General features: G+C 61.2%; 1 protein-coding gene across 6 annotated transcripts in view; it reads right to left on the reverse strand.

The window, feature by feature from the left end:
- ADAMTSL2 (ADAMTS like 2) overlaps window positions 1–15,626 on the reverse strand; it is a 35,880-nt gene that overhangs the window by 15,873 nt on the left and 4,381 nt on the right. For all 6 annotated transcript variants that reach the window (XM_043916383.1, XM_043916386.1, XM_043916382.1 and 3 more), the window contains 8 exons: window positions 15,066–15,141; window positions 13,873–13,975; window positions 13,220–13,365; window positions 12,964–13,087; window positions 9,004–9,084; window positions 6,595–6,770; window positions 1,700–2,048; window positions 457–829 (listed from right to left, as the gene is read on the reverse strand). In XM_043916383.1, coding sequence (XP_043772318.1) covers window positions 457–829; window positions 1,700–2,048; window positions 6,595–6,770; window positions 9,004–9,084; window positions 12,964–13,087; window positions 13,220–13,365; window positions 13,873–13,975; window positions 15,066–15,141 — 1,428 coding nt within the window. The remainder of the gene's footprint in view (window positions 1–456; window positions 830–1,699; window positions 2,049–6,594; window positions 6,771–9,003; window positions 9,085–12,963; window positions 13,088–13,219; window positions 13,366–13,872; window positions 13,976–15,065; window positions 15,142–15,626) is intronic.

The raw sequence follows: 15,626 nt of genomic DNA on the forward strand, positions 1-15,626 counted from the left end.
CCATCCCCCAGTCTCCTCCCTGGCCAGCAGGGAAGGCTGTCCTAGCCACTCCACCTTCAGGGAACCTCCGCCTCATGCCTGATGGCCACGTGTGCAACAACCATCCAGACCAAGAACCATAGGACCGCAAGCCTCCAGGCTCTGAGCCCCGAAGGCGTCACTCACCTACCTCTCTGAGCCCCATGTCGGTCCCTAAGGAGGGGGGGCTGGGATGAGAGCCCGCCTCTGTATGGGCGATGCTCAGCCCCAAGTGCACGGAACTGTCCGCCTCCCCACTTCCCGGCCCCACTGCAGAGCAGGAACTTCAACCCATGGTACTAACTTGTGGGAAAGACGCTAAAACCCAGGCCTCCGGCTCCCCGAGGGGCCAGGCAGGGGCAGCCCCCTCCCCCTTACCTCTGCCCTGTGTCCCCCACCCCAACACCCCTGGCCAGACAGGGCCGGGGAGCCACCTACCTGGCCTTCTGCGTCCGGTTCCCGGCCAAGGCGGGGAGGCTGGCGCTGGCGTTGGGGAACGGGGCCTCGGAGGAGGTGTTGGCCACCCTGTCGCTGCTCAGCTCCAGGTAGGACCCGTTGAGCAGGTAAGCCCCGGCCCCCTCGCTCTCCTCGTAGTCCAGGTAGAGGCTCTCGGCCGGGGAGCCCCTCGGGGCACCCTGGGCGAAGATGCTGTTGACGGTCTCGTTGAGGGGGAGTTCCCTGGAGTCGGAGCCTGCACCCAGCAGCTGGTCGGAGATGGCATTGGGTGAGAGCAGCTCCTGGGAGGCGAAACGGGCGTCGGCCTCTCGGTCATCCGAGTCTCCCGCCAGAGCTGTCCGGGTGGCGTTACCGTCTACGGGGGAGACGAGTGCTCAACCTTCCGTGACCCCCTCGTGTGGGGCAAGGGTTGCCCTGGTTGTGGGGGGAGGGAGTGCAGACCAGGGGGCAGGGCTGCAGGAAAGACCCGATCCAGGAAGCACCCAGAGGCAGGTTTCCACCCAGTGAGAGGACGCGCATCGTCCAGCGGAGCCTTGCAAGCCAACCCAGACAAGCTCTCGCTGGGGAACCTGCCTGAGCTCAGCAGGGGCGTCGAATAGGGTCTCCCCGAATGCATGCCTGCCCTGCAACCACAGAATGTGAGCTTCTGTGGAAATGAGATCTTCACAGACTACAGAGCTCCAGGGTAGATTGCTACAGGTTTAGAGTGGGTGCTAACTGCAGCGCCCCTGTCCTTAGAAGAACGCGGGAGACGCACAGGCAGAGGGGCAGTGGGCTGAAGACAGAGTCTGTGCGTTTCTGAGGCTCTACGCCCCCGGCTTGCGGTCGGTTGCCAAGGGCTCGAGGTCTTCCCTACACCCCTCAGCTGCCCATCACTCCCTTCCAGAGCTCTCACCACACCTTGCTGCGTTGTCTGTCTGTCTGTCCCCACCAAGTGATCAAGGGCCCAGGCCATGGGGTCAGACCCACTGGGATTTGCCCCCAGCAGATGGGGACGGCGTCACTTGGGAAAGACCGCTCCCCGGGGCTCAGTCCCCACTTCGGTCAAGTGGAGACAGCCTTACCCACCTCGAAGAAGGTGTGTGGAGGTCACACCTGCCCCGCCAGCCCGCACGTGACCGGCACCGCCGCTGCCCTCTTCTGCAGGCTGCGGGGGCTGAAGACCCTTCACCCGAGGGCCCTCTCCCTAGGAGCGCCCCCCCACCCCGCCCCTCCTCCTGGTTACCTCGGAAGCCCTTGCCCCTGGGGGGCCCCTCGCAGGCCCTGCCGCTGGCCTGCGCGCACACCTCGTTGGTCTCCTGGCCTCTGCTCAGACCCAGCTCGATCCCTGGGCCCCGGTGGCCAAACAGGCGGTTGTCCAGGCCCAGCCGCTCCGAAGAGGCCTGGCCGAAGAGGGAGGCGTTGTGCTGCAGGAAGCCCACCAGCCCAGCCCCGTCCAGCTCCTGGCTCTCCACGCTGTCGGAGGCGGGATCCGAGAAGCTGTAGTAGATGGGCTGGAGGCGGTGGGTGTGCGGCGGCTGCAGCAGAGTGTACTCGAAGGTGATGGAGGGGCTCTTGCCATTCTGGTTCCACACCTGGGGGAGGAGAAGAAGTGGGACCCTGGCCCCTCCCCTCCCCCAGCCCTTCCCCACCAGCCCAGAGCGGCTGCTCAGCCCGCCGCCCACGAGCCCCTCGAGGACAGGAGACTCTGGTCCCGCAGCTGCGGGAGGGTTCCCTGCCACACACAGGCCGACAGCTGAGTCCCTCCCGGGGACTCCCCCTTGCCTGGAGGACGCTGCCTCGCCTGCCCAAGGCCACACTTAGCCCCACGGGCAGCCCGTGTCCAAAGACGGGTGAACATGGCCCAGGACCAGCGGACAAAGCCCAGGCACAGGCAGTCAAGGGTGCTCGGGTAGCAGAGAGTGTTTGAAAGGAAATAAAGCCAGTTAAAACCCAGCCTGCGTTTTACCATCACCACGTGCCGGCAGTCCTAAGCAATAAGACTGGACCGTCCCCACCACCTGCCCCCCTGGCCGCGCGGGAAGGGCCAAGGCCCAGGCCCCTGAGGGTCCCCCACCATCACGGCTGGTGGGGGATGTGCTGAGGCATCTGTTGAGACCACATCACCGCCAGCATCTCCCCTACTGGTCCAGCGCCCGCCCCCCACCCTCCCCGAGGGCTTGCCTGGTCTAAGTCAGCTGGTGTAAGAGGCCCCAGGAAGTGGGCTCTCAAATGGGTGTTTAGAGTAGGGTCCTCCACCAGCAGGGGTGATTCCCTGGCGGTGCACAGACCCCTGAGATCCCCCCCACACAGTGGGCTGGGGAGGATACGAGAGGAAGGAAGTGTGCTGTGGGTGCGGTGTCTCAAGTGTTGGGAGCTGGCTGGGGTTGCAGGGGCCTGGAGCAAAGGTAAGGGTCTGTGGAGAAAGACAGCAAAAGGCTAGGGTGACGTCACCACCTAAGCTGCAACCTCAGGCCGAGCCAGAGGGCCTCGCTGGTGTCACGTGGAGAGGCGGATGTCCCCCAGCAGGACTAGAAAGTGTACCAGAACCAGAGAACCAGGCTGGCTTCTCCACCTCACCAGGAGCCCGACCGGGGAATGGCTTGGAGCCTGGAGATCTGAGTGAAACTGCTTGAACATTTTGAAATCTCAGATTCCCCTGAATCTTGGGGCCTGGAATGTGGTCATTCCCACCCCCGTGACGGCCAGCCCCCGGCCCTCACCGGAAGATGGTGCAGAGATCTCTGCCTTCAAAACCCTGCCAGCCTCCCTTGGGGCCGTGCCCACCTCCTCCCTGGACCACCCGGCTGGAGGCTTGCGTTCAGACCCCTTTCCACCTGCTCAGGACAGTCATGGGGCTGCTCAGGGGAAAAGAGGCAATCCGTGACAGGCCCGCAGGACCAGTCGCCGGAGGCAGCAGAAGCTGAGCCTGCGTGAGGCGGGGAGTCTCCCAGGGGAGCCCTCATTCAGGATGAGGGAGGAACCACACTGGCAAGAACCCCAGGAGGAGGTGAGGGAACAATCCACGCTGGGGCCATCGCAGCAGACACCGAAGGAGGGAGCCTCCAGGCGACTGTTTTCTGTAGCATCGCCTGAGGACATGCCGTCTGCCGCAGCGAAAGGAAGTGTGATGGCGAAGAGTCACCAGCGTCACTCAGAGGGACACCCGGAGGGCTGATGGGTGTCCTCATGGGCCAGGGTTGGTGGCAAGAGGTGCTGTTACGTCTGCTCTCCAGGATAGTCAGAACAAGGAGGCTCAAGTACCATGATGAGCAAGAAGGTTGACACCGTAGCCAGGGACACATTTGGACACAGCTGATAAAACAAAGAACGCCCTGGGGACAGATGCGTGGGCCCAGAAAGGTGTTTCTCCATCCATCTGATCAGAAGAAATCGAGGGTGGATACGCACGAGGCAGAGGCAGCTGCCACATAAAAGTATCCATTCCCGCTCTATTTCCTGGACCACTTTTTAGACCCAGAATCCACTGAAGGATGGAACAGCCAAGTAAGTCCCCAGGAAAAAGGCTCCCCCAGTTCTTCCTCCAAAAAACTCACAGCTATTTACGTGGTGAACTGCTCAGTGGAGAAACAGGTAGACACTGTGGAACCTGGGTCCACGTGGTCCTTGTTGACCAGGGACCCAAAGCATCATTATTACCTTCCGTTACTGTGAGAACATGTGGGTGACAAGTAATGGCCCCATGATGACTCTGGTCTGATCCAGAGTCCATCCACTGGATCCAAGGCTCACCCAGCCCCCAAACGCATAACTGGGAGTTGGCAGAACTCTCATGGCGGCTCCTGGACCTGGGGGGAGCAGCTGTACCATAGCTGGGAAGCCTGTGAACCTGAGTCCCAACCTCATGCAAGAGGGTAAATCAGAAACCACTTTGCATCCTTGGGGAAAACACAGAGATCAGCGCTGCTCAAAGACCTCAAGGATGCAGGGGTGCTGACCCCATCATAGCCCCCATTTAATTCAACAGTTTGACCCTAACAGAAGCAAGTCAGATCCAGGAGGTGAACTGCCACAAACTCAGCCCAGCAGTAGCCTCAAGTGCAGCTTTGGGACTGATGTGGCATCTTTTCTAGAACAGATTAACGTGCCCTCCAGCTGAACGTATGTGGCCATCCATCTGGCACATTCTCATCTGCCCCTTCGGGAACGAGGAGCAGGAGAGATCTGTTTTGGGGCTCTGCCCAAGGGCCACCCTGACTCACCTATTCCCTGTCACAACACAGGACAAAGGGGTCTGGCCCGTCCCACATTACATGACCTTGGTCCTCTAGGCTGACAACATCGTGTTTATCAGATGAGCGGGAAGGGGCACTGGAGGCCTTGGTAAAACACAGGTGCTCCAGATGCTCAGAGATTAACCCCCGGGGAAGACTGGCCCCAAGACACTGAAAATCTCCGGGGCCAGTCGTCAAGGGCAGGAAAGGACCTCTCCTCGAAAAGAAAGGGAAAATGATCACATCTCATGCTCCCCCATCATGAAGAATTTTGGACACAACGTATTCCACGTCTGGGAATATTGGTCCAGTCCATACATGGGATTTGCTTTGAGTGGGGTCCTGAGGGCAAAGGGCTCTGCAGGAGGTCCAGGTGGTGGTGCACACATCCTGCCTCCTGGGCCACAGTACCCGGCAGCCCTTGGAGTAACAGAGGTGTCTGTGGTGGAGAAAGATGGACTGCAGAGTTTCTGCCAACCTTAGCTGAGAAAATGATAACGTAGACCCTAGCATTCTAGTGAAAGGCCATACCCCCTAAAATAAATAGATGTTCTTTGGGAAAAGCTCCTGGTAAGCTACCAGGCCCTCTGACCATAGGACATCAAGTGACCAGAGCTGGACAACATAACACGCGGCCCCTCAACTCCATTAAGTTCGGAGCTTGGGAGGGCCCAGAAGCAGTCCAGGGCTCGAGGGTCAGAAAGCTGGTCAGCAGGTGACCCAACTGCCGTCACCCACGACTCTGGCACCAGCACACTCTCTCAGCTCACGCCTATGGCCGCGTGGGGTACCCTTCTGATGAAGTCAGAGAGGAGGACCATGGCCAAACTTGACACGAAATCAGGCCAGCTTGGTCTGGAGGTGCAAGCTGAAAATGAGCTCTGCTCCGGAGGGACCCCGAAAAGTTGCTGTGAAGGAAAACCCTCCCAGCGAGCTTCAGGCAGTGCGTGTAAGGTGGTCATCCAGTTTGTAAGGAAGACAGAGTGGCCCTAGGTAAGAATAAATGCTGACTCATGGACGGTGCAATTGGCTTGGCTGGTTAGTCAGGCACCTGGAAGGAAAAGATTTTAAGACAGGGGAGGAGGTGGTCTGGAGAAGGCGCACATGGGTGGATTCAGGGAAGAGGGTCTCTGGTTCATCTGTTAATGCCTTCAGGGGAGCCCCCGCCCCAGGAGGGCCTGAAACAACCAGGCAAGAGATAGAAGGGGTCTGCCAGCTGACATGGGCCAGCCTCCGGCATCGGTCAGGAGGGTGGCCTCTGTTCCCACCACATCCCTCGGTGACCACGAAGGCCAGCAGGCCTCCAAGAGCCTCAAAACTACCTCTTAACATCCCCTGATCTCCATGATGTTCCTCTACATTTCCAGAGCCGGGGCGAGGCAGCAGTGACCTTCACTTCTGGACAGGAGCCCCGGGAGAGTCCTGGCAAGCTGGGCCTAACAGGCTGCACTCTCCCGCCCTCTGCTCGTGCCCCTGCCCCACCCCCAGGAGCCATGAGCACCGGGGACAGCATCAGGGGATGGCTGTGACAAGCTCCGCCACATCCTTGGCACTGAGGGTCCATGCGGCCGGGAGTAGGGAACTCCATGGGGGGTCAAACCCCAACTGCGGAGTGGGGTGGGGTCCTGCACCCCCGCACCCCAACCAGCCCTCTGTCCTCATCCCCCCCACACAGTTCCTGGGGCTCCTGCTGTGTATGCCCCCCAGGGGAGCTAACTTAGAAGGGGGGAAGGAGGAGGCAGGGAGGGGAGGGGGAGGACCACACAGGTGAGAGGGTGAGCGAGCGAACGGGCCAATGAATTCACGAGTCACTGGGAGGCCAGTGAAGGAACTCGAATCTGAGTGAGGGCTGGGATGAGGGCGTGAATCAGTGAGTGAGCGTGCACGGGGGCGGCGGCCCACGCACCATGACGTTCAGGCCCTGGGTGGTGGGCCCCTGAGCCACGATGTACTCGATGCCCGTCTCATACACGTCCATGGGCCGCCGGTACTTGACCACGGTGCCGGCAATGTTGAAGTTCTTGGGGCTGTCCACCTTGAAGTTGCCGTTGAAGAAGAAGTAGCCGGCTTCATCTGCAAGAGCTGAAAGGGCACAGCTGCCCAGTCACATGTGCCGGGGAGTGGGGCACGCAGAGGGGGCTGAAGGGCCAGGAGGAGCGGGACCCCACGCTCAGGCTCTCTGGTCAGCCTGGCCCTGTGACCCTCCCCAAACCCCCAGAGCCGGGAACCTCCACGTGGTGTGGGAGTGGCAGGCTCTGTCTGCCACAGCATGTGGCCCTGGCCGGGGAGACATGAGTCCTCATTCCTAACCAGCCTAAAATAAACAAGGGCTTGTCTAGACGACCCGAGGATGGCTGGCTCGGGGCCCGCTTGGTCCTGCCATTCTGGTGGCCTCGGAAGGGCCCGGGGCTGCAGGGCGATCAGGAGCGTCAGGGCCAAGCGGCCAGGTCTAGACACATGCTGGACCGCAGGTGTCACCCAGGTTGGGGCCAGCTCTGCTAGAGATCCCCCGTGAGCTGGGGGGACTCGCCACTTTTAGCTTCCCGCCCCGACGGGGCCCACGCAGAGCGACACTGCAGCCCTGTCTCAGCATCCCCCGCAGGCCCTACCAGACCACCCCAAGCTAACCGGCCTGGTGCTCTTGCTGGGAGCGTGATGCTCTGCCAGGCTGGGGGACCTGGTTGCCCCTTCTCCCGGGGCAGCCTCTCTCTGAGGCAGGGTGTGGTGGACACTTGGAACCAAGGACCTCGGAAGGACGTCTGCTCCCGGAACTGGAACCGCACCCCCCCCAACACCCCTGGCAACAGGCTGGAACGTCTGCCCAGAGCCGGGCCGCTAGCCCTCCCCGGGAGCCTCAGGGCTGGTGTGGGTGGGGGCTCCACCTCGGGGACAGCGTCTCTTCCAGAGGGTGTCCTTAGAGCCTGTTCCAGGAACTGGCCTGAAGGCGGGGAAGAGCTTAGCTTCCAAAGCTCCTGATGCAACACGCGCAGCGGAGCCCAGCAGTTAATTTATTATCAGACACAGCGAGCAGCCTCCGCCCGCTGGACGAGTACTCTCTGTGCAGCTCCGTCAAAAATAACGAGGACGAGAGCATGGGCCGGGCAAGGGGACCCGCAGGGCCAGGCTCGCGCACGGGGTTAAATCCCCGGCCCACGTCCAAAACCTGCTTCCTGACAGTAATGACCTTCCTTCCTGCGGCTTCCCCAGCACTCCGGGCCGCCCTCAGTATTTCTACGCGTCTGTTTCAAGAATGATGTCTTTGCAGCCAGCTCTGGGAACACGGTGTTTCCTGGCCTCAGCACCCTCCCCGCAGGCCACAGAGCAACCGGCCTGGCAGAGGCCGGGCTCCCGCTCGGGTCCGGGGCTGCCGCCTAGAGCCTGAAGACCCACTGGGTCAGCGGCTGGCGCTCAGGGGCCCAGGCGCTGGGGCTGACAGCCTGTGCAGGGTTCAACCCCAGGGAACTTTAGCAGACACTCTACCCCCACACCAGCACCCCCCAGGAAGGGTGGCTGCACCCCGCTGGCCCTGGCCCCCAAGAAGATGCCTCGAGAGGCAGGGAGGTGAGTCAGGCTTCAGGGACAGCCTGCCTGCCTGGGTCCCTGGCCTGCCTGGCAGAGATCAGCTCCCAGTTGTCAATACCTGTCCTCCTTGGCCAGAAAGGGCTCCCCAGGGGTACAGACAATGGGCATAGCCCCACCAACCTCCAACCGCACAGGGAGCCCTTCCAGACATCGTCACCCAGGTGGGCCTCACTGCCTCGGCCAATACGCAACTTACTCCAGAATCCTCAAGTCAGAGACCCCAAATGCCTCCAGCTTCCCACCAGAATGGCCAGTGGCCAGAACATCAACTCTGGGCCCCAGATGGGAGCTTGCATCCCACCCCTGCTTCTTGTCACCCTTGGCTTCCAACTGGCCCCCCACTTCCTCTTGCCCTGCCTCAACTTCTCACCCCCAGACTCTCAGTCCTCAGGCCCTGGGGCAGGACGGGGGGGTCAGAGATGCCGCCTCCAGCACCTCCAGTTTTTTCCCGTGCCTGGCCCCCCGGGGATGGGGCGCTCACCACCTGAGTCACAGTCCCCTCTGGTGTCAAGCTGCCCTGAGTGTGAGGTCTTTCCACACCTGGGGATGAGGTCAGCCTCCCGAGGAGCCCCCACCCCCACCCCATGCATGGACACAGACACCCAGGCAGAGTTCTGGCTTCCGGGGCCACCCCTCTTCTGCAAGGTCAAGTGCCCCCCATCCACCCACAACCCACACATTTCACCCTGTGTAAATCCACAAGCCCTGCGAGCCGCCAGGCCCACATACACACCCAGCACATCCGCAGACTTCTTCCTCTCCACAATCTGGATGTCTCGGGCGCCAGCCGGGATGTGGGTCACCAGAGAGTAACCTGGGGGAGGGGACAGTGGTGAGCGGCGGGTTGGCCGCGACAGGCGCCTCTCGAGCGGAAAGGCAGCCCTGGATGGCGGTCACCACCTTCTTGCGCTCCTGGTGGGCGAGAGACAGTGTCTCAGGGCAGCCCCGTCCCCACCCGAGAGCTGCACCCAGGCCCCCAAGGGGTGCGCGCACGGCACTGCGGGAACCACCCGTGCGGCTGGCGAGCTGGCTGGCCGTCCCGGCATGGCCTGAGCGGTACCGCATTCCAAGACACTTTCCCATCGAGGCCGTGGGTGCCGCTCCCGAGTACCTGCCCTGTTCCTCCTGAGGGACGCCACAGGCCACGGGGGTCATAGATGGGCCGGAGTCAGACGTCCTCAGTCCTGCTCCACCGCTATCACCAAGGTGGCCCTGGGCAAGCTGCTAGAGCCTCAGGCCTCCATGTTCTCATCCACACACGGGGATGACAGCCCCCATGCTCGGTGATGGAGGAGATTCTGGGTAGCTCAGAGCCTGGCCCTGAGGACACTCTCACTATTATTATTTTAAAAAAGCCACACTGTCATAACATCACATTGATTTTACAGGCTTGCTACATTACAAATGTAGGTGAGGAGGTACGTGGCCCCAGCTCGGGGCCTGTCATCAAAGGCCCCAGCAGGTGAGGAAGCAGCCACGGACATTCCCGCAGAGCTCCCTAAAGAGGGACCAAGGGTCTTGGGGGCAGGGTCTGAGGAAGGGACAGTGCCGCCAGAAAGTGGTAGAGGGTTCGCTGGGGAGAAGGAGGGGAGATTTTTAAAGCCTTAAGAATGAAAAGCTTTTTAGGAGATGGTGAGAAGGTTCTGGAATCAGGTTTGCTGATTCCAGGCCACCTGAGGAACGTGTGGGCCCACCTGGCAGATGAGATGCTTCTACAGGCTGCTCCCCTTTGCAGGTACCTGAAGACCCTGAGCCTGTCCTTCCAGCCAGCAGGGGGCCCCTAAACACTTTGCCTCCGGCTGTCCTGGTGGGAGAGCAGGTGCTGTGACCTGCAGCCCTGGCCTGTTTCCGGGGTGCAAACACTGCCTGTCACAGTGGCCGATTTAAGCTGCCAACTGGTGTCGCTGCGTGCAGGGTTGGGAAAAGGGACGCAGTCATCTGCCTGCTGCCCTAGTACTTCCAGCTGACAGACACACTAATTCCAGAGGTAAGTGATTAGGAAGTGAGGACTGTGCTTGGTGGTGTTCAGTAGCCCAGTCATGTCTGACTTTGCGACCCCATAGACTGCAGCACGCCAGGCTTCCCTGTCCTTCACTATCTCCCAGAGTTTACTCAAACTCATGTCCATTGAGTCAATGACACCATCCAACGATCTCATCCTCTGCTGTCCCCTTCTCCCCGACCCTCAATCTATCCCAGCATCAGGGTCTTTTTCCAATGAGTTGGGTTTTTGCATCAGGAGGCCAATGTATTAAAGCTTCAGCTTCAGCTTCAGTATCAGTCCTTCCAATGAACACTTAGGGTTGATTTTCTTTAGGATTAACTGGTTGACTTTGCTTAAATATCACTTATTGCAATGAAGGTGTGTGTATAGTTGCTCAGTTCTGTCTGACTCTTTGCGACCCCATGGACTGTAGCCCACCAGGCTCCTCTGTCCATGGGATTCTCCAGGCAAGAATACTGGAGTGGGTTGCCATTGAAGGTTTCCATATCAGTTCAGTTCAGTTCAGTCGCTCAGTCGTGTCCGACTCTTTGCGACCCCATGGACTGCAGCACGCCAGGCCTCCCTGTCCATCACCAACTCCCAGAATTTACTCAAACCATGTCCATTGAGTTGGTGATGCCATCCAACCATCTCATCCTCTGTTGTCTGCTTCTCCTCCAGCCTTCAATCTTTCTCAGCATCAGGGTCTTTTTCCAATGACTCAGCTCTTCGCATGAGGTAGCCAAAGTATTGGAGTTTCAGCTTCAACATCAGTCCTTCCAATGAACACCCAGGACTGATCTCCTTTAAGATGGACAGGTTGGATCTCCTTGCAGTTCAAGGGATTCTTAAGAGCCTTCTCCAACATCACAGTTCAAAAGCATCAATTCTTTGGCTCTCAGCTTTCTCTATAGTCCAACTCTCACATCCATACATGACCACTGGAAAAACCATAGCCTTCACTAGACGGACCTTTGTTGGCAAAGTAATGTCTCTGCTTTTTAATATGCTGTCTAGGTTGGTCATAACTTTCCTTCCAAGGAGTAAGCGTCTTTTAATTTCATGGCTACAGTCACCATCTGCAGTGATTTTGGAGCCCAAATAAATAAAGTCTGCCACTGTTTCCACTGTTTCTCCATCTATTTGCCATGAAGTGATGGGACTGGATGCCATGATCTTTGTTTATGTATACTTACTTTTAAATTAGCAGCCAGCTCATGAGACTCTTCACCGTGGTTACCATGCACGCACCCGGGGACCATGTGGGTCAGTGCTCAGGACCACAGACCCGGGAACAAGCTGTCTGGGTTCAGACCCAACTCTGCCTCTTTTGACTATGTGACCTTAACCTAGTTTCTTAACCTCTCTGTTTCCACATCTGTAACACGACGACAGTGGTGGTCCCCGCCCAGAGGAGATGCCGCGAGGTGGGAGCAAGCTAACCCCGCTGCACGTGGCCCCGTGCACAGAACGCGTTTGGCAGCAGGGGTGGGACTGGTCCCGTGTCAGCCCCCAGGCCCCCAGGCTGCGAGCTCCGTGCCGGCAAGGACCTACTGTACCCTGCAGCTCCTGGCACACAGGCGGTGCTCAGACAGAGACGCACTGCCTGAGCGCCGCCTCTGCCGTGTCCACACCCCGGGGCCTGGCAGAAGGTCCTGCAGGCAGGTTTGTGCAAGGAACAGAGGAAGCACACGATGTCTTTGCCCACGCTCCTTCCAAAGTGAGCCCTGCGAAGAAAGCGGCCTCTGCCCACTGTGCCTGTCAAGCGTTAGTCAGAGCCCTGTCCAGCTGGGCCTCCGCTAAGACACCCCTCCTTCTCTTACTCTGACCCTCCTCAGTCGGCGTGTTCATCCCTGGGTGCCACGTCCAAGCTCTAACACTAACTCTGAAATTATCCATCTGCTCCGGCTCCAGCAGAGGTGTGGTCCCAACAGCCAGGTCCTCAGGGGCTCTCCCGGGGTTGGTTCCAGTCCAGATGTGCCTGGCCTCCGTGGGGGACTTCAAGCAGGCAGTTCCCACCCTGCACCTCAGTTTCCCCATCTGCTAAATGGGTCTCGGGCTGCCCTGCCTGTCCCAGTCCAGGAGCTGTGATAACCCAGTTAAATCCCACGGCATTAACCGAGGCCCACGAATGCCTCCAGTTTAGCCCCGAGTGTCATAAGCGACATCCCTCCAAAAGCAGCAAGTCCCAGCAAGTCCCAGCACATGCACAGACCCCCCTGTCGGCCCAGCCCCCAGCGCTGGACGCTCCTGTGAGGCCGCTGATAAGAAGCAGCCCAGGAAAGAGAGGGGCCAGCTCTGCATTGGGTCGGCTGGGGCCAGTGGGACCCAGCACGTCCCTTCAGCCCTGGAGACTTGGGTCTGAGAGCTCAGGCCCCAGAATCCACGTGCCCAGGCCCCACCCTCAGGTCAGCGGCAAGGACCGAACGCGTGCCTCAGTTTCCCCCTGTTACGAGCGGGGCTAATACCTCCCTGTAGGCTGTGCTGAGTTGGAGGTGGTCTCCCAGCCCCATGTGCACCGGGGCACCTGGGATCCAGGGATGGGCCACGCAGATCTGCTCTTAGCCCTGTGGCCAAGAGGGTCCTCCCAGAGCTGCTGGGCCAGTCCTGCCAGGCCTGGGCAGAGGATCCGGGGCGGGGGGGCGCCCAGGAGGGGAAGGACCCTGCGCGCGGCCACTCAGCGGCCGGAGGCAGGCCAGGGGCTCTTACCCAGGTGGGCGTTGCCCTTGCGGTAGTTGCCCGTCACGTGGGTGCAGCTGCTCCCGTCGCCCTGGCAGACGCCACACTTGTCCAGCGTGTGGGTGGAGAAGAGCACCCCGTCACAGCCGATGGGCTGCAGGAAGGGAGGCGGAGAGGCTGCTGGGAGGGCGCGAGGCGAGACCCCGGGGCCGCCACCGCCGGGGGGACGGGGTGGGCGGCGGGCGCGAGGGGACCGGTGGGTGCTTGTGCTACAGTGTTGAACAACCTCACATTTTCCAGACACGCAGACCCCTCGCAGGTCGGCGAGCTTGCAGGACGTGCCGTCGCGGGCGGGCACCATGAGCTGCCGCTGGCCGTCCACGGTGGTGCAGTGCAGGTCACACGGCTTGCTGGAGATGTGCACGTAGTCGTCTGCAGGGAGACAGCGTCTCAGGGCGCTGCGGAGCCTGAGTCGGGGATGTCTCCCGCCCCTCCCCACCCCGACGGAGACAGCCCTCTGTCCGTGGTGCAGATGGGAACCCTGAGACCTGGAGAGTGGAAGGGACTTTGCCCAGGGCCTCAGCGGTAGAGACGGGGACTGAGATGCATGTGATCTGTCCCAGATCAGCTCTGAGTCCAGCCTCTGCGGCCCTGTGAGTAGCGGGCAGCGTCCCCTCTGCAGGACTTCGGAGCCGACTTGGTGGCCCCAGGCTGCCGGTCCTGGGCACCCTGCACCTCCTCCGTGAGCAGGAGAAGCCAGGTCCTGTACACTGTTGCCTGAACTACTGGGGACCTTCGACAAGAACCGCCCCCCAGGCTGTTTCCCCCCCTGCCCTCCCGCTGGACAAGGGCGCGCCCTCCCGTGGTCCCCAGGGGGTGGCCACAAGGGATGGATTCTTCCGGAGCGGGCCCCCGCTGGGTGGCCCAGGGCCGCAGTACCCGGGTAGAGTGGCTTCCACTGGTGCGTGCGCCCGTTGTACACACGGGAGTTGAAGGAGATACACTGCTCCTCACGGAAGCTCCTCCCGTCCGGCGGACACTCCTGGGAAGAGAGAGACAGGGAGGGAGGCTCCGGGAGGAACTCGGCCCGACAAAGGCATTTTTGTCCAGGCTGAGCAGGAAGTGGCTGCAGCCGGCACGGCCGTGCCAGGCCGAGGCCCGCGGGGTGGCCTCTCCTCCCTGCTCTCTGGAAGGAGGGCGGGGGCGCCGGGCCTCCAGACCCACGTGTGCTGGCCCTCCCGCTGCTGCGAGCTGGATCCCGTCGCCCCCTGCCACCCTGGCCATCTCCCCTGCTGCTCATGGAGACGCGGGGACACCAGCCTGGCCTGTGCTCACCCTGCCTCCTGGGGAAGGGGGCCCATCTGCATGTCTGCAACCACAGCCATGGGGCCTGGGACACGGGCATTGACTGAATGGGCTTGACTTCGTGGAAGAGGATTCCAAGGGGGCCAGAAGCTCAACCGGCTGAGTGTCCCTCCCGAGCTCAAGCTGACCCACGAGGCCAACCCAGAAGCCGGGCTGCTCACTCCCGCCGGCCCCTGACCCCTCACACATGCACACAGACGCAAGGACACACACGGTCATCTCTCTGCCCCGCCCCACCCCGTCCTGGGGGTGCGGTTCAGACTGGCTTGGGCCCCATCATCGAGAAGCGCGCAGAAGCCAAACCAGCGTGCTGCCTCCGGCCAGCCCAGCCCGGCCACCTCGCTGCAGAGCGAGGTTAACAGACAAGGCTCGGGGGCTGAGTGTGTGGGCGCAGAGGGGGCACACGGGGGCTGTGGCCGGAACAGGGCCGCCTGTGACATCAAGCCTCCCCGGGAGCATGATTCACCCTGGGTGCAGGGGGGCACAGGTGGCCAGAGACCCCCAAACTCTGAGGTCACATGACAGCTCTGCCAGCAGAAGCGAGTCCTTCCCACTCAGGTGCCCGCAGCGCGTGGCGGGCACCACGGACCTGACCTGAGGCAGGGAGCGGGATTCTGGGCCTGGGGGCCCCCATCCCCACTTCTGTTCATTGGGATGCAAGGGGCGGGCCCAGAACAGAGTGTCCAGAGGGCTGGGGCCACCGGGAAGCCACCCGGAGTCCTGCGTGGGACGGGGTGGTGGGGGTGGTCCGGCCAGGCGGGCCTCACCTGCACTCTGCATAGCTGGTACCTCTTGGACGTGCCCGCGCAGGTCCGGTTCCCGGCGCCCGTGACGGATGTCTTCCTGGAGGGAGGACCGGGCTGTGAGCTCAGGTCAGGAGTGGCCGGCTGCCGTCCTGACCCTGCTCCCAGCCCTCCTCTGGACGGTCCCCCCCAGCCCCGAGCCTCCACGGGCTCCTCTGACTGAGGCCGCCTCCCTCCCTACTCCATCCCTGCTGCTCCAGCAGAGCCCGCTCCTGTCTCAGGTACCCCCACAGTTTCAGGGGGCTTCTCAGCCTCCTCCTGGGGGAGGGGCGAGGTCCCCTTCACCTCTGTATCCTCAGCACACGGTGTAGGGTCTCAGGCCACAGAATTAGTGATGGCAGAACAGTGTTCAGCCCGGGCCTGGGCCCTCTGCTAAAGTGCACACACACACACACACACACACACACACACACACACACACACACACACACACGGAATCGCGTGCTCAGAAACCTCAGGTGGGCTCGAGCATAATCTCCGCTCCACAAAGAGGAAACTGATCCTCAGAGAGGTTAAGTGACTTCC

This window comes from Cervus elaphus, chromosome 11 (genome assembly GCF_910594005.1).
Source record: "Cervus elaphus chromosome 11, mCerEla1.1, whole genome shotgun sequence".
NCBI classification, from domain to species: domain Eukaryota; kingdom Metazoa; phylum Chordata; class Mammalia; order Artiodactyla; family Cervidae; genus Cervus; species Cervus elaphus.